We start from the raw sequence: 25,078 nt of genomic DNA, 5'->3' as shown, positions 1-25,078 counted from the left end.
ATAACATCCATAGGATTTGCAAGGAAGTCAATTGATAATGAAATATAATCTTTGGAATATTTTTAAAATCCATTTATCCCAGGTTAAGAAGCCTTCTAACTTTTGCCTTCTCCCCTCAGCTCCTTCCTTCTTCTTTTTCCTTCCCTCTTTCTTTTTCTTTATCTCTTTTCTTTCTTCTACCATTTCTTCCTTTCCCTGTCTTCCCTCCTTGATGTTATACAGTACCAAGGTACTTGAGAGGAGAGAGAATGAAAGGGAAAGAAATATCACAGGATTATAAGCTGAAAGCTGGAAAGGACTTGAAACCTTCTAATCCAAATCCCTAATAAGAAAACTGAGATTCACTATCACATATCAAGTAGCAGAGGCAGGATTAGAACTCAAGTCCTCTGTTTCCAAATCTAGCTTACTTTCCATTGTCCCATGCTTAAATCCCTTTTTTACCTCCCACCACAAATTTTGAACATACTAACTCTTCAATGAGGATGGCACATGGAATTTCCCACCATTGGCCTGTGTTCAAGGCCCCTCCTTCTACAGATATAACTATAGAATCTGGAAGTCCTTGATTCAAGCCACACCAAAGGTGTGACTCCGGGCAATCAATTAACCTCCCAGTGCCCTAGAACTCTGCTTTCCAGGGAGTTCTCTAAAACTATAAATTCCAGAATATTCACTAATAAGCATTGATGGAAGGAATTTTCTCCCTGAGAGTTCCCTAAACCAATGACAGGTTTATAATAATAAACACATCTAGTCCAAACAACAAAAGCATCATCAACATCATTATCATCATTATCATCATCGTCATTACAGGGTACATCTCCTTATAGTGTACTTAGAAAGACAATCTACATCCTTTTGTTGATATAGACTTTTCATGTGTAGAATACACTTGAAATAAGCAGCCTGGAGCTTGGAGATCTTGGGGTTGATACCAGAGTAATGGTATGCCCCATTTTAAGCCATCCCAGTATATAAAATCTGAATTTACAAAACAAATTGATTAAGGAATGATAATTTCCATTCTATAAATGGCTTACAAAAGGTGTCACTGTAGAGTTTCTTTAAAATAGATCCAGCTCCCCCATTGTTCTTGTAATAGATTTTGATTTACACCCTCTTCAGGAAGATTTCTGCAGCTGAAGGTGAGGTACAAGCATATTAGTCATCAAAAGACGGGGCCTTTAGGACAGACCAGCACAGGACACCCTTGGAGCCTGTGAACAGTACCAGGTTACACTTCTGTCATCTGTGGATTCTATTGCTAAGTAATAACAGTCACATTGTTTTTATTTTTTTCTTGTCAAAGCTCCAGGGAACATGGGCGTGTGTGTGTGTGTGTGTGTGTGTGTGTGTGTGTGTGTGTGTGTGTGTGTGTGTTTTCAACCCAGCTGCCTTTGCCCAAGAAGCCATTTTAAGAGACGCACACATTTCATTTTTCTTTATTTCACATCTCATCCTTTGTAACAAGGCAATGATTTCAGGAAATGGGTAAACACAGGAGGTTTATATAACCATTGTAATTGGGCATAAAAACTTAGACTTCTGATGGAGACTGGAGGGAAACTTGTATTTAACAGAATGGGGACAGTGATTTGTGGAATGCTGTTATTATGGGACAACAAGTACAGTATAAGTGCTCACCAATTTAAACTTTGTCGAAATGGGCAGCCTTTTATTTTACAAGCTATAAAGGATGCTGAGCTCTTGTAACTTCTCTCCCTCCCTTGTCTTTCTTTCACTTCTTCCCCCTTCTCTCTCTTCTCCCTCCCTCTTTCTCCCACCTCTTTCTCTCTCTCTTCTTCTCCCTCATTCTCTCCTTTTTTCTCTTCCCTTTTTTATTTCTACTTTCTTGTTCATTTCTCATTTAGCTATGCTTAATTTAAGCTGTTTCTTTGTCAGCAATACTTAAATACTTACTGTACAGAGCACTATTGGGTGTTAGAGAATGGCCTGAGGAGATATGTTTAAAAAAAAAAAAAAGACTTTGGAAGTGGGGAGGGACACACACTATTAATGCACAAACAATCCCAGAATGGCATCAAATTAACACAAGCAGCGCAGATGAATATAGGCATACACTGAGTATGGAGACAGTGATGAAAAAGGCAAGGTATAATTGGTCAAGTGGGATTAATTCCAGGTAGCTTCCTAGAAGAGATTCCTTTGTGTTGGTTTTAAAATGGGTGAATGGGGGGATAAATCCATTCTATATAGACAGCATGAGAAGGAAACCATTTCAAATGTGTTTCCCTGGGGGAGAAAGAGAACCAGAGATTTACAGTTTACAGATTTGTATCATTGGTACCCTCTCGCCCCTCTGAGTACATGACTCATTCCCATCGAAGGAGATACTGCCATAAGATCTTAGATCTTGAGCTGGAGAGAACCTCAAAGGCTATTTAAGCCAACCTTCTCATCCTGTAGATGAATAAACTGAGGTCCAGTGATGACCAGGGACCTACCCATCACAGACAAAATTGAAGCAAAGAATAGAAGCTAGTCTCTTAAGCAGCCAAAGCAGCCAGATTTCTTTTGCATAAAACACTGAAGGATTTCTGCCATGAACTGAGAGAGACTTTCTTAATGTAAGGGCTTCAGTTGAAGGGAAAGGAATAATTACTCCCAATTTCCTACTCCATTTTTTACTATGTACCTCCCATCCATCTGCTGCTTCTGACTTTGTGAGAAATCCAGGATGAAAAAGGCAAAGAGGAAAAGAAAAGTAAGAAATAAAAATAAATACTTTTTAAAGTATATTCTGGAGTAGCTTATATGACACAATGGAAAAGGGAGATGGTCTTGAAATCAAAGGAAGCAATTTGAACTTTGAGCTATGCTGTGTGACACTTCACAAGTCACTTAGTCCTCTAGCTTCAATTTCCTTATTTTTAAATCAGAGACTTTGCCAAGATGATCTCTGAGGCCCTTTCAACTCTAAATGTAAGTAATAGAAATTCTTAAGTTAATTCTTGTATTGGGGACTTTGTATGATTCCAGCATGATACTAGGCTAGTCTGTGTGTTCATACCCACTCAGAAGCAGGTGACCATTTAAAATAACCCCTCATTGCCTTCTTTTCTCCCTCTCACACTCTGACCAACAAAGACATGTATGCATATGATCTAGGAGACTGAAAGAAGGCTTAAGTTATTTACGATATGTACTGTGGTGGTCAAAAATATTTCTAAGAGCATCCACTGGGGCATCCACTGCTAAGAGTCTCCCCTTTCAGAAATGATTCTTTAGTTGCATCTCATTGATTCAAGCTATTCCTCAACCACAGTAAATATTTACCACTGCCCTTCATGAGAGCAATAGGTCTTGTGATTCCAAAGAGCAGCAAGGTTATTGCTTGTGTTGGCTGCATGGTCTTGTGGGATGTGTTTTTCCAGAGTCCATCAATGTTGGCCTTGTTTATAGATTGCTGGGCTGTGCTTATTCCAGAAATTATGTGAATAGAACTGGATGGTGTCAGGGGCTGTGAGAAAACAGCCTGACTGGCTGTCCTCATTAAGCATATTCCATATGAGAAGTTGACCCTCTTTTCATTAGCAGCTTGCATTGGTGTTTGATACTCTCACTTTAGTTCCACGTCATTGAAATTCACTTGTCAGTGAATGTTCCCTGAATGGGAAGGAGGAAGAAGGGAGTAGATTTGGATGTTGTCAGGCTTAGCTGGTGAAATTTGCCTGTTCTCCTCCTCCCTGTCAGCCACAAGTCCCTAAAGGGTCATTGACATAAGATCATAGATTTAGATTTAAAGAGACTTAGAGATCATCTTTGCTAAGTTCTTCATTTTATAGATGAAGAAACAAATCCCTGATTGGTTAAGTGGCCTGCCCAAGGTTACAAAGCTTAGAATCAAACTTTTGACTCTAAAGCCTCTGACTTTTCCTAGTATATTCCCCATGACCACTTGTTCTGGACCCATGATTTCCATTGATATCCAATCCAATGATATTGGAAAGATCCAGTAAAGGGACTCCTTCTACAGTATAAGTTGCACCTTCTCTGCAATTTATTATCTTAGAAAGTTACCTCAAGCAGTAAGAGATTTAGTGATTTCTTCATGGATCCTACAGATCTCAGAGGCAGGACTAGAACCTAGGACTTCCTGACTCTCAGATCTGCTCTTTATCTACAATGCCACAATATTCAAGGTCAATCATAATTTAGTGGAGTGACAGACTGTGGCATTTTTGCTTCAGGTGGTACACATTATCACTGGATCATAAAGTTTAAAACTTAAAAAGCTTTTCCAGATCATCTAGCCTAGATATCTCATTTTATAAATGTGAAAACTAGACTTGAGAAATGAAGGGAGTGTATGACATAGGAAAAACGGCAAAGCTGAAAGGCTGGAAATCTGAGTTCAATACCTAAGCTGACATTAACTATATATATCACATTGGGCAAGTCCTTAATCTCCTTGGGCTTTATCTGTAAAATTAGGGAAGAATTGAGTCAGGTAACGCAAAGATATAATCAAATTTGACTTCTATAACCTCATAAAGTGACTCACCCCAATATTACACAAGTTGTGTCAGAGCTAGCATTCAAATGCTGGTCCAGCTCCAGGACTTGTTCTCCCACACCATACATCACCTAATGATTCTGAGTTTATCAAAATTATCTACTAAGATGTTTGTCTTTGGTCACCAGTCTCTCTTATACCAGTGTCCCCTTTCATCTTCTTAACGTAACCCATAAATATTATCTTAATAGGTAACAAACCCCATAGCTTCTTATTCAGCAGGCCAGCCTTATCTACCCAAGCTCAAGAGGTAATATTTCTAAGCCTTCTCTGACTGATTTGATGTTGTTCCCAGTTATGGATATGTGTTTCTGTTTCTCAGGTACTATCCAATGGGTCATCCAGTATCTGTTCATCTGTACTTCCTTGCTGATCGTTTCCAAGGCTTCCTAATCAAACATCATGCAACAAATCTGGCTGTGAGCAAACTGGAGACTCTGGAAACATGGGTAATGCCAAAGAAAGTCTTTAAGATTGCCAACCCACCCAGCGATTTTGGGAGACTTCAGTTTTCTGAGGTATGGATTATATGAAAGACTCTCTTTACTCTTCCTGCTTCAGCCCTCTGATCATATACTCCTTCTTTTCAAACCTGATTTTTAGGAAAAGTGATGAAGGAAAAAGAGACTTCTCGTGCTAAATTCTGTATGTTTACAGTTTCACCAACATCCTAAAAATATTTCCCAGGCTCAATTATCATTAAGAGTCTCATCCTGCATCCGATCAATCAGATTAAACAATCTATTTAAACAAATAACTATTTTTTAAACACTTACTATGTGCCCTGTTAGGCACTGAGGGTACAAATGAAAAAGACTGAAACAAATCCCTTCTCAGGAGTTTTCATTCTAATGGGGAAGACAACAAGTACCTGTAACAATATATCTTATTGCTTATTTATATGTGTATATGGTATATGTGTGTGTACACATGGAGGTTATACCTATATGTATATTATATGTATATTCAGAGAGATATATATATCTCCACATGTATGGATATATACATATTTATATATAGGTGGAAATATATCAATATCTATAGACGGATATATGCATATCTCCAATAAATATGGAAATTCACTTATCTACATAAGGAGATATACACATCTCTCTCTCTCTTTTATACATACATACATACATACACATTCCTACACAGTAGTTTGGGAGGAAAGGCAACAGCAACTGAGGGGACTGGGAAAGAATTAATGAAGAAGATGGTACTCTAGGCTGCATTTTAAAGGAAAAGATGGATTCTTTGAGGCAGAGGTAGAGAGTAAGTGCATTCCAGCCATATGGGGTGGCCAATGAAAAGAGAGATGGAGAATTGTGTACAAGGAACAGAGAGAAGTTCAGTTTGTTTGGATTGCAGAGTACCTTCTATGTCACTTAGCATCTCTTAAGCACCTACTATGTGCTAGGCAACATAAAATAAGGAGATGGAGTGTTATATTTGATGAATAACCAGGAGGTTAGTGTCAATTTACATGGATAGGAGTTAGGTAAAAGGATACCAAAAAAGTAGGCAGGGCAAGGAAGAATTGAGAAGACTTAAAAGCCAAACAGAATATCATATTTGATCCAACAACTGGAATTTATTCATTATGGAAGGCAATATGGACAGATTTGTACTTCAGGAAGATTGATTTGATAGCTGAGTTTCGTAGCAAGGGACCTACCAGCAGGTAATGGCAATAATCCAGGTACAAGATAATGCAAGGTGGTAGCAATGGAGGGCATTATGCCAGAAAAAAATAAAAATTATGCCTGCCTTCAAGGAGCTAACATTCTATTGAGGGAGGACAATAAAGAAACCTAAATAAATGTAAAATCCTGAGAAAGAAGGAGAGTCCTAATAACTAAGAAAAATCAAGTAGGATTTTGTGTAGGAAATAACACATGAATTGAGCCTGAAGGAAAACACGGGATTTAAGAAGCAGAGGATAGGAGGGAGTGCATTCCATATATGGGGAAATCTTAGAAAACAGAAGAGGAAAAAACAACAATAAGAAAAACCTACTTCAGAGAACATCTTTCTTGATTGTGGATCAAGTGTGTCACTTGTTTTATCTAACTGGTAGAAGATAAACCTTAGGGCACAAAAGAAACATGAATTGCTATAATTATTATCATAATGCAACCTACTTCCACTCCCAACATAAAGAGTTGTCATTTTTGAATATTTATCATTGTGAATATTTTCAGACTTTTTTAGATACACAAATGTCCTACTAAATTATCACTTTTGGATAGAATTTCTGTTCTCTCCTTTTCTGTAAAGTTGAACTGAATAATTTTTGATGTCCAGTATTCAATGCAGAGAATATAGCTGACCCAACATCAGAGGAGCATATTTTTTATGGGGATAGGGGGATAGATGTGTAGTGATATAAGCATATTTTCTTTCCTAGTTCTCTTAGTAACTAATAACATGCATTTGTACTTTGGCCAGAATTTGGCAAGTAGTAAGTTTGCAAGGCAAGATTCGAACTCCTGACTTCATAGCTGGTACTCTATCCACTGCACCATCTAGCTATTCCTACTTCTCTTTCTTTAGGGATAGAATGTAGGGTACACAAGAAAAGAAGTCACCATATTCCAACATGGATTTTTGCAGAGATGCCAGAACCAATTCTAACAAGCTTGCAAGAATCAATTGTTAAATTTTCAGCATGAGCATTTTTTGCTGTTGTTCAGTCATTTTTCTGGCATGTCTGACTCTTCATGACCCATTTTGGGCTTTGCCATTTCCTTCTCCAGCTCATTTTACAGATGAAGACACAGAGCTCAACAGGATTAAGTAACTTGCCTATTGTCACACAGCTAGTAAGAGCCAGATTTGAATTCACTCAGAAATCAGTAATTGCTACAAATCATACTTTGGTTTATTATTTTGTTAATTATCTAAGTTTTTTTTAATGTTATTAATCTAGATTAAAATTAAAATTGTATATACATTTACACACACTCTCCCTTACCCTGAGAGTGCTTTGTATTGCTTTGTAAATACATCTTGTGCTCAGCAGAAGTGCTACTACACAATGAAGACTCAAGAAATAAAGTCAACACCAGGCTAGAGACCTGGTGACTGCAGCCTAATAATAATAATTGGCATTTATATAGTGCTCTAAGGTTTGGAAAGTGCATTACAGACATTCCTTCACTTGAGTCTCACCACACCCCTCTATATGTGAATGTGTAGCTGTTTCCTACATCTTGACATAAACTAATGGTCCTGTGCCATGTCTCCAAGCATTACCCCACAAGCAAAGCAGTGACCTGTGTGTGCAGCTAAATGCAGAAGCATGTCCAAACAGGGCATCTGCATGATTTTTCTTGTTAAGCCACAAATTTCAATTAAGGCACCAAATTGATTGGGTAGATTTGTGCAGCCATTAAAAAGCCCACTCTATAAATTATTGGCTTTCTGGGGCAATTAGAAGGTGCCACAGTCAGATTCAACACTGGGGCGGGCGCAGCCAATTGGAGACATTAATGTCCCATTAAGGAGATGAATGTCGGGTTCATTCTGTTTATCAACGTGGCTGTTGGGTAACTTGCTGTCTCCATGCCGTGACAAATGATCATGGCTGTCCCATTTCTTGTGATTTGCGAGGGCTCCCATTGTGGTTTTCATTCTTCAATCCTAGGACCCTTATGTCAAGAAACATTTGGCAGTCAGAGCACAATGAAAAGAGCTCTAAAACTACTGTATTCATAGTTTTAAAGTTTTCCTCCTTAAGAAAAAAAGAAAAAATAAATAAAGAGTTAAATTAGAGGAACAGAGGCAAGTAATATAGAGTGGAGCTGTTTAAAATATGTAGCCCACAACACTCCTGAATCAGATTAAAATGTAGTTGGAAAATATTTAACAAAATAAAAATACAATAAAACAGCGACAGCATTACATTTTAACACTAGAGTGATATGTGGTCTACAGGGATCTTTATGTATGCATTAGTGGCTTCCATTTCTATTTGACACCATCGGTACAGGAGATCAAGAGCTGATCTCATACTGCCAAAGTGATTTTCCAAAAGCTCAGGTTCCATCATGTTTTCCCTGACTCAACAAATTCCATTCAAAGGTCAAGTGTGAACTCGTTTGGCATTAAAAGCTCTTCACAATATAGCTCCTTCCTACCTTTCCAGTCTTCTGATACAATAATCCCATTGATCCAGCCCTATTGGCCTCCTCACTGTTCCATATACACAGCGTTCCATTTCCCCATTCCATGTTGTTGGCTTTCGCTGTCTTCCATACCTGAATGGTGTCTGTCTTTATCTAACCTGTTTTGAGCTGGGATGATAGCCTGCTAAGATGCAAAGAAAGCTAGTTCTGAAGTCATAGGATTCCAATCTGACCCCTGACACTTGTTATCTGTTTGATTTTAGTTTCTGTTGACTTTTCCAGGCCTGTTTCCTTATCTCTAAAATGAAGGGATTCAGCTGACTACCTCTGAGTCCCTTTCAGCTCAGGATCTATGATGAACACCCTGTCCAGTCTGTGTGAGCCTGGACAATCATTTTATCTTAAAAGTTATTCCAATATCCCTCCATAAGACTAAGATGCAGAGGAGTTGCTGGTCTGCATTGATAGAGGGAATTTCCTCATTGAGAGCTCCTTACTCTGATAAAAATGAAAGTTCTATGCTAAAGGAGAAAAAAATGAAAAGAAAAATGAGAGGAAAGAAGTGATGAGGTCTTTTCAGTAAAGTAGACACATTTTTCCTCCTCTGGAATGAGTCCCATCCCAAAGCTTAGGGAAATGAATTTCTTCTAGAAAGGTCAGTAATTGCAGTATATGCAAATATACATATGTATGTGTAGTTTTTATAAAATGATTATTTCTGGTTCTTGCCCATCTGGAATATTTCATATCAAGAGGGACCCTAGGCATAAAAGAAATAAAAAGTGTGGGAAAGAAGTCCATGATTGAAGTCAGCTGATTTCCCCATGCCTTCTGGGAATCAGTTGTCTTCTCTTGCTTCCAATACTCATCTCTCTGGAGCAGGGCTTCTTAAGATTTTTCCACTTGTGACCATTTTTCACCAAAGAAATTTTTACATGACCCCAGGTATATTGGTATGTAAAGTAGGTATTCCTACTTTACTGATTTACTGATAATTTTACTGATTTACTGATTTTAATTTACTAATTTTTTTTTCATTTCAGGCTGATAATACTTTTATCATTTACTGACTTACTGATTTATTTTTACTAATTTATTTACTATCAAACATCTGCTGATAATAAATCATAATTTCACAATCCCCACATTCAGATATGTGACCCCCACATGTGTTCACAACCCACTATTTCAGAAGCTTTGTTCTAAGGAAGAAGAATCATCCATCTCTTTATTCTTCCCTGATGTCTATCCCACTTGGTCATTTTGTAGAATTTTCTCTGGTTTTAAATTTTAATGTCTCTAAAATTATTATTAATACTCATTTCTTATAAGATGCAAGAAGACATTCAGTGGATTTTTTTCACTATTCATTACTTGTGAGCAAGTCTATTTTTAAAACAAGGTATAGAGAAGTAGCAGTTGTGAGAAAGTCAGTTTCTTTCTTTTTACCTTCTAATTTCAAAAACACACAAACTAAACAAACTCTCTTGTTCCCAACAGCCTTTTCTTTATCATTTTTCAAAAATATACTGGTCCTAGGAGAGAAAGGACTCTACAATGAAGGAGTTTTTGCCATTGATTTTTCTTTCTTTAGTATAAATAAAAGTCCCATTGTTGATAAGTTGGTTAATTTTGCTGAACTGTTCCCTTTCTCTCTTTTTTTCTACTTTGTACTAAGTCATGAAGTTTTGGAGGGGAGCAAGAGAAGGAAATGTAGATGATATAAAAACAAAAGATAAACAATAAAAATATTTTCAATGAAAAAACAAGCAAAAATCTTTTTAGTTGTATATTTTTGGTCCTTGTGAATAGGTCTTTTAAAAAGTGTGCCTGTTCAGTTACTTTTGAACATCTCTGCTAACTGTTAAATTAGAGATCAATGAAATCTTTAATATATATGTATTTAAAAAAAAAACACCCACCCTCATCTCAATGGTTAAACTTTGATCTATATAGCCTCTCAAATTTACTGAACATTTATTGAACGTCTACTATGTTGAAGGTAACATCAAGGATGTCACTTCTTGAGCTCTATCTATCTTGAGTTTTTTTTTTCTTTTTTCTTTTTTTTTTTTTTTTTTTACTCTCTGAACATGAAAAAAGGTTAATGTGTATTATTCCCTAAGACTTATAAAATTGAGAACATGTGACAGTCCAAAGCTGGTGCCTGTCAGAGACATGAGACATGAGACCATAAAAACTTAATAATGCAGGGGAATGTATTTTTAACGAAAGTTATAAATATGTGCATGTGTTTCTCTATATATAGGTATGGGAGGTACTCTTTAAAGAAGGAAAAAGATTACATGGAAAACACATGTATATATTGTCTTTCTTCTCTTCTATGAATATAATTTTATGCTGCATCTTCAGGAACATGACAAAATTAGTGCTCTTGGAAGACAAAAAGAGATCTAATTTCATTTGGAAGACTAACAAAGTCTCTCTAGACTGAAATACTATGCAGTAAATTCATTTTTCAACATACTGGCATGTTGGGGAAAAAGAAACCACATGTGTACACACATACGTGGGTGATAAGCAATTAGTATGAGCATTTGGTTTCTAATAGCCTTGTTTTTGCTGGGACCAGCCTGAAATAAGCCACGTGTAAGTGTCTGAATCCAAGACCTCTCTGCTAAGGCCAGTTTATACAGTGTCTGAATCCAAGACCAGTTTGTCCTCTATAAATGGACATCCTCACTCTTTATTTATGGACACTCTGTCTTTCTATTCATGGACACTCCCTTCCCTGTTTTTAAATATTTTTTCTCCAAAATCATCAATGCCCTTTTGTGCCAGAAGCTAAAGGAGCAACCATTAAAACCAGATTCAGGCCACTGAACTGGAGAAACAGCTTGGAAGATGATGACAATGACGGTCATGATGGTGATGGTGATGGTGATGATAATAGTATTTATAGAGTGTTTTAAGGTTTGCTTACATGTCACATTTGTGCTCACCACAGCTCTGTATAAGGAAGGTTCTATCACTATCCCCATTTTATAGATAAGGAAATTAAGAATGAGAGAGCACTTGACTTCAACAGTCATACACTTAGTCACAGGGATCAAGATAGAGCTCCTTGCTTCCAAGTCCAGTGCTCTATTTACTCTGGCAGGTCACAAGAGCTTATGTTTAAAATTGGGTAGAAACTTAGGAATTGTATAATCCAGTCTCTTCATTTGACAGATGAGAAACTGAGGCTCAAAGATTTGAAATGATTTGCCCAAAATTACAACAATGGTTAATTGCAGAGATGGGATGTGGACTAGGCTTTCTAAAAATAAAATCTGATGCTCTCTCCATTATCCCAGCATACTGATATACATAATAATGCTAAATGAACATGATGGAATGAGTAGCATAGTGGACAAAGTATTGGTCCTCTCCCTGAGCTCAAATCCAGCCACAGATACATACTAGCTATGGAGTCCCCAGACAAGACATTTAACCCTGTTTGCCTCACTTTTCTTATCTATAAAATGACTGGAGAAAGTCATTCCAGTGTCCACTTCAATATCTTTGCCAAGAAAATTCCAAATGGGATCATAAAAAGTCAGGTACAACTGAGATGACTGAACAGCAACAACATAACCCATAGAAAAATGCTTCTACTTTGGTTGGCTTCCCCCTATTATATGGGAGGAGAACCTTTTTTTCTACCAAGGGCCATTTAAATATTTATAACATCATTTATGGGCCATTCAAAATTATCAGCTTAAAAACTCAAACGTTGGGAGGTTGTTGTAGCCAGGTTTCAATTCATCATCATCTGAAGTTGCCTTGGTGGGGCCAGACCAAATGATTTTGTGGGCCATATAAAGACAGACATTCCCCATCCTTGCCCTACTACTATGCTTTTGGGTTGCCTCTTCTTTGCCACTGGTTGTTGTGTATTTAAGTAAAACAAACTAATTTCAATAGCAAATGAAAGAAACAATGATTAAAAATGTTTATCTCTGCTTTTGGAGAGAAAAAAAATCCTGCAGTGAATGATTCCTCATTTTTTAGTACCATTGCCACCTTTCCCTATGTCAAAGTTGAATCAATAAATAGTCATTGAATACTTGTCTAGGATAGACTATTTATGTAGATAAAAATATAGAATGTGGGACAGCTTGGTAATGCAGTGGATAGAGCACCAGCCCTGAAATCAGGAGGACCTGAGTTCAAATTTGGTCTCAGACACTTAATACTTCCTAGCTGTGTGATCCTGAACAAGTTACTTAACTCCAATTGCCTCCACACAAAGCAAAATATATATGTATGTATGTATGTATGTATGTAGTCTTTATCTTGAAGGAATAATTTTATTAAAAAATCAAATAGTTTAAGTCAACAATAACAAAGGCATTGTCCATTTGGTTGACAGAGATAATAAATTCTATCAGAATTCAGAGAAGGAGATGATTGTGATAGGCTGGGATGGTCAGGCAAGACTTTGTAAAGTAGCTAGGATGCAAGTTGGATCTTGAAGGTCCTAGGATTTGGATAGAAGAAAAAGGTAGGTCAGAGAACATTCCAAAGAAGAAGAATAAAAAATATGTGGCAAAGAAAAATTTGGTAAAAAAAAAAATTGAGAAGAGTGTGGAAGTTAAAAAGCCCAAAATGTGTTCAGTATGACAGTTTATAGAAAAATTTGGTGAGAATGGAAATTTAGTATAAAGAAATATAGAGAGATCAGGCTGGATAGACTGGAACTCAAGTTATTGTTGATAATTAAAAACAGCATCAGAAACATAAGTTCCTTCAGTTCTGAGATAGAAAAATAATGGAACTCTTTACAAAGGCAAGGAATTGAGAGCCATGTGTAAGGAAGAGTTAGAAGACCAAATAGGATGTAACATTTTGTTACATATACATGTACAAAAAGAGTACAAAGAAGAGTAATGTATAGTAAGAATTAAAAGCTAGCATGGAAGCACCATCATGAAATACTTTAAATGACATCATTAGGTTTTACATTTGCTTCTACAGGTAATAGGGGGCTCCTCATAACCTAGTCCTATATTATATTTCCAGACTAGTCCATTTCCTAGCTCTGAGTGAGGAGAAGGAGATGCATACGTAAGGTATTGTAGCAATAGAAACAAGTTTTGACAATAGAGTGGATATATGAGGTAAATCAAAAGGATTCAAAGACAACCTTGAGGCTGCAAGCCTGGGTAATTCAAAGAATGCTAATGAAAAACAAAAATAAGGAATTTCAGAAAGAGGTGGTTTGAGGAGAAACTAGTTCAGTTGAACAGCGTGTTTCAGGGATGTCCAGTTTGAAATGTTCAGAGAGCAGGTCACACTCTTCATATTTTGTTATTTTAGAATTAGAAGCAGTATGATATACTGACAAAGAGCACTATTCTTAGAATCAGAAGGACTCAAAAGATCCTGAGACCTATATATCTTATTTGTAGCAGAACTTTTTCTAAATTTCCCTGCTTTTATTGTGAATTTCTCAAGAACAGAGACTGTCATACTTTTCTCCTCAATGCTTAGTACAGTCTTTTACACATAGTAGACACTTAATAATTGCCTTTTTTATTCATTCATTCATCATCTTCTGGGACCCATATGTTATGATTTTGTATAGTCATTAGAGATTGTCCCAATGTACTAGAAGCCTTTTTCTTTTATTATATTAAAGACAGCCATACAGCCCATGGCCTATCCATTTGTTATATCTCATTTTGTTACATGACCAGAATATCACCTTCTTTACTGGCTACACATGTCATCAATGATGTTTTTTATACCACTTCTCCCATGAGTCATTTTTTGTCAATATTCTGTAACCTACCATATATCTTTCTCACTTTGTATTTACTAAGAAAATTGAGATCATTTACCATAAGCTCCCTCTTCTCCATTTTTCTTCATCCCCGAACCCCTTGACACTTCATTCTCCTTTCCTTGAGACCTAAATAATGAGACGGCCCTTTTCCTCACAAAGACCAGAATTGTGCACTCTTGATCCCATTTCCTAACATTTTCTCTAGAAATTGTCCCCTCAGACATCTCTTCCCTCTTTTATTCTGTGTGTATGTGTGTCTGTGTCTGTCTCTGTCTCCCTCTTTCTGTCTGTTTATTTCTCTCTTTTTTTAACCTCTCTGTTTTTTACTACTGTGTTGAAGCCTTCTCTTTCCAAAATATTCTTTCCTCTCTAGGTTTTCATGACACTTACTCTTATTACCTACTTGACCATTCCTTCTTAGTCTCCTATGCTAGATGATCCTCCATATCACACTCCCTAACTGTGGGAATTCTCCAAGGCTGTATTTAGGTTTTCTCTTTTCCTTATCTCTCTTTGTACTCTCTATTGGTAATTTCATCAGCCCCTAAGGATTATTTAATTATCATTTCTATGCAGATGAGTCACAGATAGTTATGTCTAGCCTAAGTATCTCCTGACTGGTTAGGAGACCAGTCAACTGGTCAAAAATCATCAGTTGCCCATTGACCATTTCAAGCATGTATCAAAATTCTATAGGTCCAAAATGGAGCTCTTCTTTCTCCTTCTAAACATACCCCTCCATCAGACTTCCCTATTTCTGTTGATATCATTACTATTCTTCCAGTTTCCCAGATTTAAAACCTTAGCATTATTCTCAGCTTCTCACTATCCCTTGTCCCACATATTTGACCAGTTACTAAATCTCATCATTTCTATCTACCTCCTTACCATCTTTTCTCTCATCCAACTTCTTTCTCCTCACATACCCACCTTCTTAGATCTGACTCTCAACACATATCACATGAACTATTATAATGGCCTCTGCTTTGGTCTCCCTCTACATCTCATCCCATTCTAATTCATCTCCTACACAGCAACAAAAGTGATTTTCCATAAACATTAATCTGACCATATCATCTCATACTCAGTAAACTCCAGGTTCTCCCTATTGCCTCTGAAATAAAATTTAAACTCCTATTTGTATTTTTAAAGCCCTTTACTATCTAGCCCTAACTTATATCTCCAGACTTATTATGCATTATTCTCCTTTCTGCATTTTATTGTCTGATCCAAATGGCCTTCTCTCTGTCTCTCACATATGGTACTATTCTGAATCTGAAATTCCTTCAACTCTCACTCAGCTTTAGGACCATTTTCTCCAAGAAGTCTTTCCTCATCTTCCATCCCTCCCTTCCTAACTTCCTTGAACTTAAGTGCCATATATTTCTTTTCTATTTATACTTATATAAATACATGTCTCTTTCTATAGGATATAAACTCCTTAAGAGGAAAATTCATATAATGATTTATCCCTAGCACCTAGTACAATGTATGATATTTAAAAGATCTCATTGATTGATTGATTGATTTTCTATTGCCAAATCTCTCTTAAGATCTAGATTCTGCTAGAAAAATTATGGTAATATTTGTTTATTTGAAATATTTCTCAGATATTGGGGAAAATCTGCTACATTATAGACGTATTTTCATTATTAACTACAGCAATGCTTTTGTTCATTTTTTTTAAGATCTTCTTGCTTAGATTGATTTCTGTATCAAGAGGGAGTTTTATTGCTATGGTCTTAAAATCACTAAAAACCAAGGTTTGCAAAACCTCACTCAACAACTCTATTCCCTTTTGGGGACACACTGGTTTTTGCTCTATGACATATATGAGATAAACTTAACTCAAAGAAAAGAAACTGAGATTCATCCAATTGTTCATCATTCAAGCTGATTTCACCAACTCCCCTTTTATTTCAGATTGGAACTGACTGGGATGCCAAGGAGAGGATATTCCGCAACTTTGGAGGACTGCTTGGGCCAATGGATGAACCAGTGGGGATGCAGAAATGGGGGAAGGGGCCCAATGTGACAGTGACTGTCATTTGGGTCGATCCTGTCAATGTCATTGCAGCCACCTATGACATCTTGATTGAGTCCAGTGCTGAGTTCACACATTACAAACCACCTTTGAACTTGCCCCTTCGGCCTGGAGTTTGGACTGTCAAAATTCTGCATCACTGGGTGCCAGTTGCTGAAACCAAATTCCTCGTTACTCCTCTGACCTTCTCTAATAAGCAGCCAATTAAGCCAGGTAAGCGTCTTTCACTTAGATCTTTCCTAGGAAGACATACTATCCATAGCATAATGTAGTTTTTCTATAGTAGTGGTGGTGGAAGCAGTAGTTGGGTAGAGCACTGGATTTTTAATCAGGAAGATTCATCTTTCCTAATAATAATGTTATGAATAGGTAATACAAGTAATGTCCCATGAGGAAACTGAACCCCAGAGAAGCCAAATGATTTGCCCAATTTCACATAGCTATTTAAGTATTGGAGCTGGGACTCAAACTCATGTCTTCCAACTCCAGTACAAATATTCTTCTCTCAATACTTTGCTGCCTCTCGATTCTTCATATGTCTGAGACATATTTCAGGTGTGTGAGGATCACACTGGGACAGTATATCTTCAGTGTTTCCAATATTTTCCTCAGTGAGGTAAAATCCAGCTTGTTTGCTATGAATAGCTTCTTCGTTTTCTCCCTCCATGCTAAAAAGACTCCATCTGTCTAATATTTAATATATACCAGACAGATGAAACTCTCCCATCGAGCCTCCTGAAGTTCTTGATCATATTTATGATGGGATGGAAAATAAACTGAGCCAGGCGTTTTGCTATCAGTGAATCTTGCCGTTCGTGCAATACCAACATCACCAGGCAACTGCTGAGAGCTAATGCACTCTAATTTTCCCCCAGAGGGGTCTGACTTAACATATTTCTCAGCAGGGCACCTAACATGCCCATTTTTTTCCAAGTTGTTTTTGTTTTTTTTAACTTTTTAAGTTGCACGTCTCCATTTAAACAACAATAAACAGAGAAGCCAAAAAATGCATTTCAGCCATTGTTAGCTCATCAATAATGATGTGCTGGTTGTCAATTTTGAAAAATGCGCAATGTGGGGGAGGAAGATAGAATTTTGGCCCTGGGGATTTATAACTTCAAGAAGGGGATGCATTAATTTGCCTGTATGTAAATTAAGTTAGCTTCCTTTGTTCTTAATTCTTTATGAAGACTGAGGTGAAAGCATAGACTGTCTTCCTGATGCTTATGTACTGTTTGCTAAGTCTATAACCTACTAATTACTATTCAGAACATGCATAGAATTCTGACTTCTCCAGGGTGACCTGGGAACAGAGGTTGGGACTTAAGAAGCCACTTTTTCCCTCCAAATCTCCAGGGTAGTGATAAAACATGAGCTCTTTTACTCTGAGCTACTTGGGAACAGAGACTCCCTTCTGCCATTCTTTGTGTTGGCAGCACTGAGCACAGCACCTAAAACATAGTAAGTGCATAATGAATGTTCATTGACTAACTGATTGATTACTTGCCTTTAATACTTAGCTTCACACCCACCCACACCCACACACACACACACCCACACACACACACACACAGCTAGGGATACAGTTGATGGAGCACCTGGTTTGAGGAAGCCTCATCTTCCTGAGTGGAAATCTTGTCTCAAATACTTACTTAATTGCCTGATCCTCAGGACATCACTTAACTTTGTTTATCTTTGTTTCTTCATCTGTCAAATGAGTTGAAGAAGAAAATGGCAGATCATTCCAGTCCAAGAAAACTCCAAATAGGGTCACAAAATATGGGACATAACTGAAAACAACTCTAAAACAAATGTATGCATGACACATTGAGATTATGAGAACAGTTTTACCAGCCCCCTCTCCCTAGCTGTTCAAGCAGCAGATACTACAAAAAAAGAGCAGCCAAAAAGTCACCTAGTTAGGATCACTTTAAAGGTTAAGTTGTGCCCCATTTCTAACTTGCATTTTTCCATTTGGGGGAATGGTTCCATCTCATGCAAAGCGAAGATTGAGGTCATTCAGCCATTGCTGAACAGACAATGCTTTGCTAGTAATTGCTAACATTTTGCTAACGATGTTCCAGTTACAAAGAACACGAAGGTGGGAGAAATACAATTTGTAAAACGATTCATCAAGAGTAATTAGCTATTGATGTGTCCCTAGTAATCTCAAGAAATCTGATGAGGTAGAATTGAAGAAAATTTAATTACAGAGGAAAGCATCAAGAGTTGGTGTTGTAATAGCATTTCCCATATTAGCCTCACTTCTCATAAGGGTTTTTAACTCAGCAATAATATTTGGCTTCTATGTTTCAAAATTTTCATTAGCTGCTCCTTTTACTTTGAATTTCCTGGCTTTTGTGCTTCATCACCATTTTATTACTTGTACTCTTTACCCCTCCTTCAACACCACCCCACTTAGGCAGAATGAAGGCATTATAAAGCTATGACAGAAAAATTAGGACAGATTCTGTTCTACTGGCAAATGATGTCTACCACTGTCTAGAGATAACATGATTTCTATTTACCAGAAATCTGGGGGTGGAGTTAAAAATACATGATTGAGTCATTAATAAGAAGAGATTTTTTAGTTTACTCCTTTAAAATATCTAGATGCAATTATAAATCTTTCGGTTTTTAGCACAGTATATATCATATATACTTTTTAAAAGTGATCATTAATCTATATTCCCTATAGGTTTATCCATCCATTCATCCATTCATCCATCCATCCATTCATTCATTAAAGAAATACTAAGTGTACCTGGTATCTGCAGAACAAAATTACTTCCATATTTTTAAAATTTCTCTGAGAAGGAAAATATGGAGAAATCCAAATCCAAGACCCTAGGTCATATCCAGGAATAATACTTGGGATCCTAATTTCTCAATCTTTGCTACAGAGGGCTGTTACCATTTTTGTTTCATGTAAAATAAAGAAGCTTATATGAAGTCTTTTTTTGAAGATGACTACACTTCGCAATTTCATTCCTTTCAGTACAGCTATTCATCATTGTCAGTCCTGGTATTGGCCACAATGGATGCTAATCATATCTCTGTTATTTTCACATATATATACATCCTAGTTAATGTCACTTGTACCTTAGGCATTTCTAGAAGAAATATGCCATTTAAATCAAAGAAAGAATGAAGAATAGTGCAATTATGCTTGCTGAGAAAGTGCTTGATTGTAAACTTCCCCATGAGATGCATTCTTTTCTAGAAGGCCCCTGAATTGGATTTCCTGGCTAGGCAACTAGGTGGGTTAGTGATTAGAGTACCAGATGTAGAATTGGGAAGACCTGAGGTTAAAGTGGGACTCAGGCACTTATTGTCTACATGACTCTAGGCAAATCATTTTACTTTTTCAAACTCCTGTCATTCTCCCTGAAATGGTCCAAAGCTGTGTTTGAAAACTAAATGTATAGCAAATACAAAGTCTTCAAAAAGTTAGTCCACCAAAGGTGGATAGACTAAAAGAAAGATCACAAGTATTTCCAGATTAGAATTTGCACAAAGGTACATTAACTTCTCCCCCCAAAAGGGACAACCTATATAAGAACATATATGGAATTCAAATGTTGCTTTATTTTTTTCTTTTAAAGGAATAGCCACATGTTCCTTTATAAAAGACAGCTAAGATGTATAGCAGAGAGAGTACAGAGCCTAGAATCAAGAGCAGTGGTTCTCAAACTTTTGTTTTCAGTATCTTTACCTATTAAAAATTATTGAGGATCTCTCCAAAGAGTTTTTGTTTATCTGGATTATATTTATAGACATTTACCATATTGGAAATAAAAACTATTTTTGAATTTGTAGACCCTTTAAAAAGGTTTCGAAGATCCCCAGGATTCTCTAGACCATATTTTGAGAACCACTGGTCAAGAGGATCTAAGTTCAAATCTTGTTGCAGATACTTCCTGCCTGTGTGACCCTGGACAACTCACCTACCTCAGTTTCCCTATCTAGAAAATAAAGAGGATAATTGCTTCTACCTTTCAATCTATCATAAGTGGATGGCAGAAAGAAAGGTTACAAATATCAGAATTATTGTGAGTTAACTTTACACTGAGCATCTTCTGATAAGGAACTGGTCTTAGATCAGGTCAGCTATGAGTCACCTCAATGAAAGTTACCAGTCAGTAATTAGCCAGAATTTTCAAACAACTAACTTGTTGTTCTCTTATTAGAGAGTAAAAGGAGGAGATAATTTGTCAAAAAAACAAATTTCTAGGGAACATAGATTCTGGAGCTAGTCTGTTTTGTACCCAGGTTCCTATATGTTTACAATACTACAAGATATTCAGTTTTTAAATGATCAGTTGTGGTTAGCAGATTGTCCTCACTGAAACAGAAAAGTGAGTTAATCAGTTTAAGAAATATGTAAAAAATGAGATCTGAAATAAGTAAAAGAAATGATTCTGAATTAAGAGGAATCCCCTATTCCCTGAGCATAGTAAGGAATCAAAATTTCTCTGCCCATGCAAAGGCTTGGCATGTAAGTGTTGATAGCAAGCAAATCCATGATGTGGTGCTTACATTGAGGAAAAAATTTTAATTTTTAATTCTCTGGTAACTAGAGATTAGGAAGGTATTCTGCTGAAAGTGGAAGACAAGGCCACCTCTCAACTTTGGAAAAGTGTCAGGGACTTGTCAGCCAGAAAATAGGGGAAGGAAAGGAAGCAGCATCTCTATTCCTAACTACAAGGTCTTCTAGATTTACTAAATTAGAGACAGAGCTTGAAAACTTAACATAGCATTCAAATTCAGTTACCATGAGCTGGTTAATTCATAATGAAAAAAACATTATCAATGGCATATTGGTGAAAGTTAAGGGAATATAGAAACAGAGTACAGGGAATTACTCCAAGTTCATGTCTTACTCCAAACCTTCTCCACCTTATTTGCTAAGCAGTATCCTTGTGGTTTAGCACAATGACTTTTAAGTAGTAAATGCTTAATAAATGTTTGTGAGATTGGACTGGATGGGTCATAAATAAAGGCATGGACTGTGCACTGTGGTTTCCTTTTCATTAAAAAAAAATTTTACTAAGCTCCAACTAACTACTTGGAATTGGCTTAGATGCTAAGGATAAAAAAATATTAAAAAAAAAAAAAAAGATACACAGGTCCTTTCAAGGGAATTATCTGCCAAAGAATTATAATATAAGGTAAAATATATGACCTCATAAAGATAGCAAAGTGACATAATGAATAAATGTAGATTTTATTGTGGCAACCCACTTGAACTAATGAGCTCTAAATTCAGAAAATGATTTTTTAAATAAATTTTTATTGGTAGATTTTGATTTTATATCAATGAAATCCCCCCTCCGGCTTTCTGAGAGAAATACATTTTACATAACAAGTTTATTTTCTTTTTGAGAAAAAAGAAGAAAAAGTTGAGCAAAATTGTTCAATAAATAGAAAAACATCTGAAAACACACAATTAGGAACTGATTTTCACTCATTCCTTTTACTTCCTCCATTTTATTTTACCTAACACACACACACATACATACACACACACACACACACACACACACACACACACACACACACACACAGATTTATCTATATAAGTAATACTAGGGGGACTCTTGACAAACTGAAGATAGATAGGGGCAAGAAAATAAGTCCTGTGTCTCTGAAGTCAAGAGGCCCCCTTTAGAATCACTTCATTCCCCTGGCCCAATTTAGACTTACAGGTGACTCAAATGATGTGGTGCTGTATTTTGAGTTCAAAAACATAGGTTTGAATCCTGGCTCTGTCACTTATTATCCACGTCACCTTAGCAAGTCATTTGACCTCTTCAGGCCTCAGTTATCCCTTTTGTAAATGAAAGGGTTGGATTGGACTTCCTCTAAGGCCCTTCTCAGCTCTAGGTATCTAGATCAGATAGTCCATCGAGGAAAACCCCTCATCCAGTTCAGTGAGAATATTCCTCATCTCTCCCCTCCTCTCTGACCACTTCATTACCTGTGAATAGCAAGGCTGCTTGGAGACCAGTTTGGGATAGAGCTTTTTCTAGACATCTTTTGGACTTTGAAATTTTAAAAATTGGGATGAATGGATTTGAGAAAACAGGGAGGTAAGTAAGAAGGAGGAGGAGGAGAAGGAAGATGACGATGATGATGAAGAGGCTTGTAACATCATAGGTCACAGCAATTCTAAGGCTTCCCTGTTCCCAATCCTATTGCTTCCTTCTCCTCCTGGAGGTTGCTGGTGTCAGCACAAAGTTCTAGCTATAAAAAATAAAAAAAGGGGATCTGGTTATGTTCAGTTTCTACAATAAGCATTTAATAAGCACCAATGTGAACGTCACACAGTGATAGTAATTGAGGGCAATGGAAAGTTTAGATGGGTGGTCTCTACCCTCCTGTAGCTTATTGGTAATGAATATAATACACATACTATAATTTAAAATGATACAACACCTAGCACAGTTCCTGACACATAGAAGGTGTTTAATACCTGTTTATTGATCAATTAATCCTCTTCTTTCAGGAATCAGTCAGGACATCAGCTCCTCTATGAATCCTTCTCTGAGCCCCCACCAGAAGTGATTCTTCTCAAAATTTTTCATGTTCACTGTCTCATCTCTCCCATGGTCTTAGCATATTCTGCCTTCTATTATAGTTCTTTGGCAAAAACTCCCCTGGAAGGACTATATCTTTTTCTTTCATCTTTTTTTTTTCCAGCACCTAAACTAATTCTAGGTACATAATTAGAGCTTAATAAATGATTTTTAATGGGAAATAGGGGTTTGTTTTAGTTTCCATTTAGCCCTTGCAAAAGTTTTTACCTGTTGCAAAAGTTTACCCTAAATTTCTTTCTACTATTACTGTAAGTGGGGCAGCTAGGTAGAACAGTGGATAGAGTGTCCAACTCAGAGTCAGGAAGGCTCATCTATGTAAGTGAAAATTTGGCCTCAAATACTTATCCGTTGTTGTTCCCTGGACAAGTCACTTTACCCCAATTGCCTCAGTTTCCTCATCTGTAAAATGAGCTAGAGAAGTAAATGCAAACTATGTCATTATCTTTGCCAAGAAAATGCTAAATGGGGTCACTCAGAGTTAGACATGAATGAAAGCTAATCAACAACAACAGAATTGTTGGAAAAAAGAACAGAATGGTAGAATAATGATACGTACCTATCTTCTTTGCCAGTTCGTTGTAGGATTAAATGAGATCATGACTATGATGGCTCAAAGAACTATATAAAGGCAAGACATTATGGTTACATTTGTAAAGCCAGCCTGGAGGGAAGCTTTGAAAGAACAGTTGTAATGCAGAAAGAGACACAACTCAGTGGCAGTTCTAGAATTTCATGGCTGTGAATTTCCATTTCTGACCCCGACTAATATTCTTCAACAGCCAAATGACAAGAATGACATTCTCTTCTCTCTAGGAGAGAGGCCATTATTCTCTCCCTACTGGGATGGAGCATGGATAAAATGGAAGCAAGATGTAAAGTGCTATAGAAATACTGAATAGTCATGATTGCATGGATAGCCACAGCTGCAGATGTTGCTATAGAATGAGCCAGACCCTACTCAAAGAGCCTTTGGTATCCCCTCTCTCTCTCTTTCCTCTCCCAGAAAGAGAGTCCCTGGCTCATTCAACTTCCCCCTCCTCTTAGTTACTCATCCTTGTTGCTCACTGGTCCCATCTGTTGAATGGTTACGTTGTTTCTAACTCTTCTTGCCATTGGGATAATAAAGCTTTCAGAGCTTTCTTTTTGCCAAAGAAAAATGTTACCCATCTCTAACCCATGTAGAAATAAACTTAGGACTCCTTTGGTCTTTGGTAAAAGATCTAAATCAATGGGAATGGATAAACCAACTTATGTTCCTTCCTATGTCCATGTGCTGTGGGTAATATAAATGAGTAAGTCATGGTCTCAGCCCTCAAGATATTTGCATTGTAAATAGGCAAGAAAAAAATGCCAGAAAGAGATCACAAGTATTAAGTCACATGGCACTATCACCATAGGAAGGCATGCAGCAAATAAAGATTACTATAGGCTGGAATATTCTGGAGGAAAAAAATGAGAGTTTTAGACATCGGGCCTTAAAGAAAAAGAAGAATTTGGACAATTGAAAAAGAGGGAGTGAATTCCATGTGTTCATGCACTGTGGCAAGAATTTAAATAATGAGCACAAGGACAGAGACAGAAATTATAGTGAAGAATATATAAGACAATGGTGAGCAAGTAGTCTGAACAAAAGAGAAATAATGAGAAATAAGATTAGATAAGTAGGACAAAGCCAAATTATGGATCAGATACAGTATCTTAAACATAATTTGCTAATCATCAGAACCTTATGTAGCTCTCATTTATGGTTTTAAAAATTAAACTAAATATTTAAGTATATATTTAGTTTTATATATATAAGAATATATGAGTGTGTGTGTATGTGTTTGTAAGCTTGCAAGCCTCCTTTTTTTAATACTATCAAGAACATTTTTTAAATAAATGAAGATCTATAATGAAGAAACACTAGCAGCTTTTCCCTACAGATAGGGATAAAGCAAAAGTACTCCCTGTCCCTTCTCAATTACTTGACAT

General features: G+C 36.8%; 1 protein-coding gene across 1 annotated transcript in view; it reads left to right on the top strand.

Annotated features, from left to right (window-relative positions):
* The window catches only part of XYLT1 (xylosyltransferase 1), a 422,795-nt gene that overhangs the window by 386,137 nt on the left and 11,580 nt on the right, over nt 1-25,078 (top strand). Inside the window, exons 10-11 of the mRNA XM_051961070.1 lie at nt 4,863-5,058; nt 16,385-16,718. Of these exons, the coding sequence (XP_051817030.1) occupies nt 4,863-5,058; nt 16,385-16,718 (530 nt within the window). The remainder of the gene's footprint in view (nt 1-4,862; nt 5,059-16,384; nt 16,719-25,078) is intronic.

Source organism: Antechinus flavipes, chromosome 1 (genome assembly GCF_016432865.1).
Source record: "Antechinus flavipes isolate AdamAnt ecotype Samford, QLD, Australia chromosome 1, AdamAnt_v2, whole genome shotgun sequence".
NCBI lineage: Eukaryota > Metazoa > Chordata > Mammalia > Dasyuromorphia > Dasyuridae > Antechinus > Antechinus flavipes.
The sequence above is the reverse complement of the archived record's forward strand: the minus strand, read 5'-3'. Positions and strand labels throughout refer to the sequence as shown.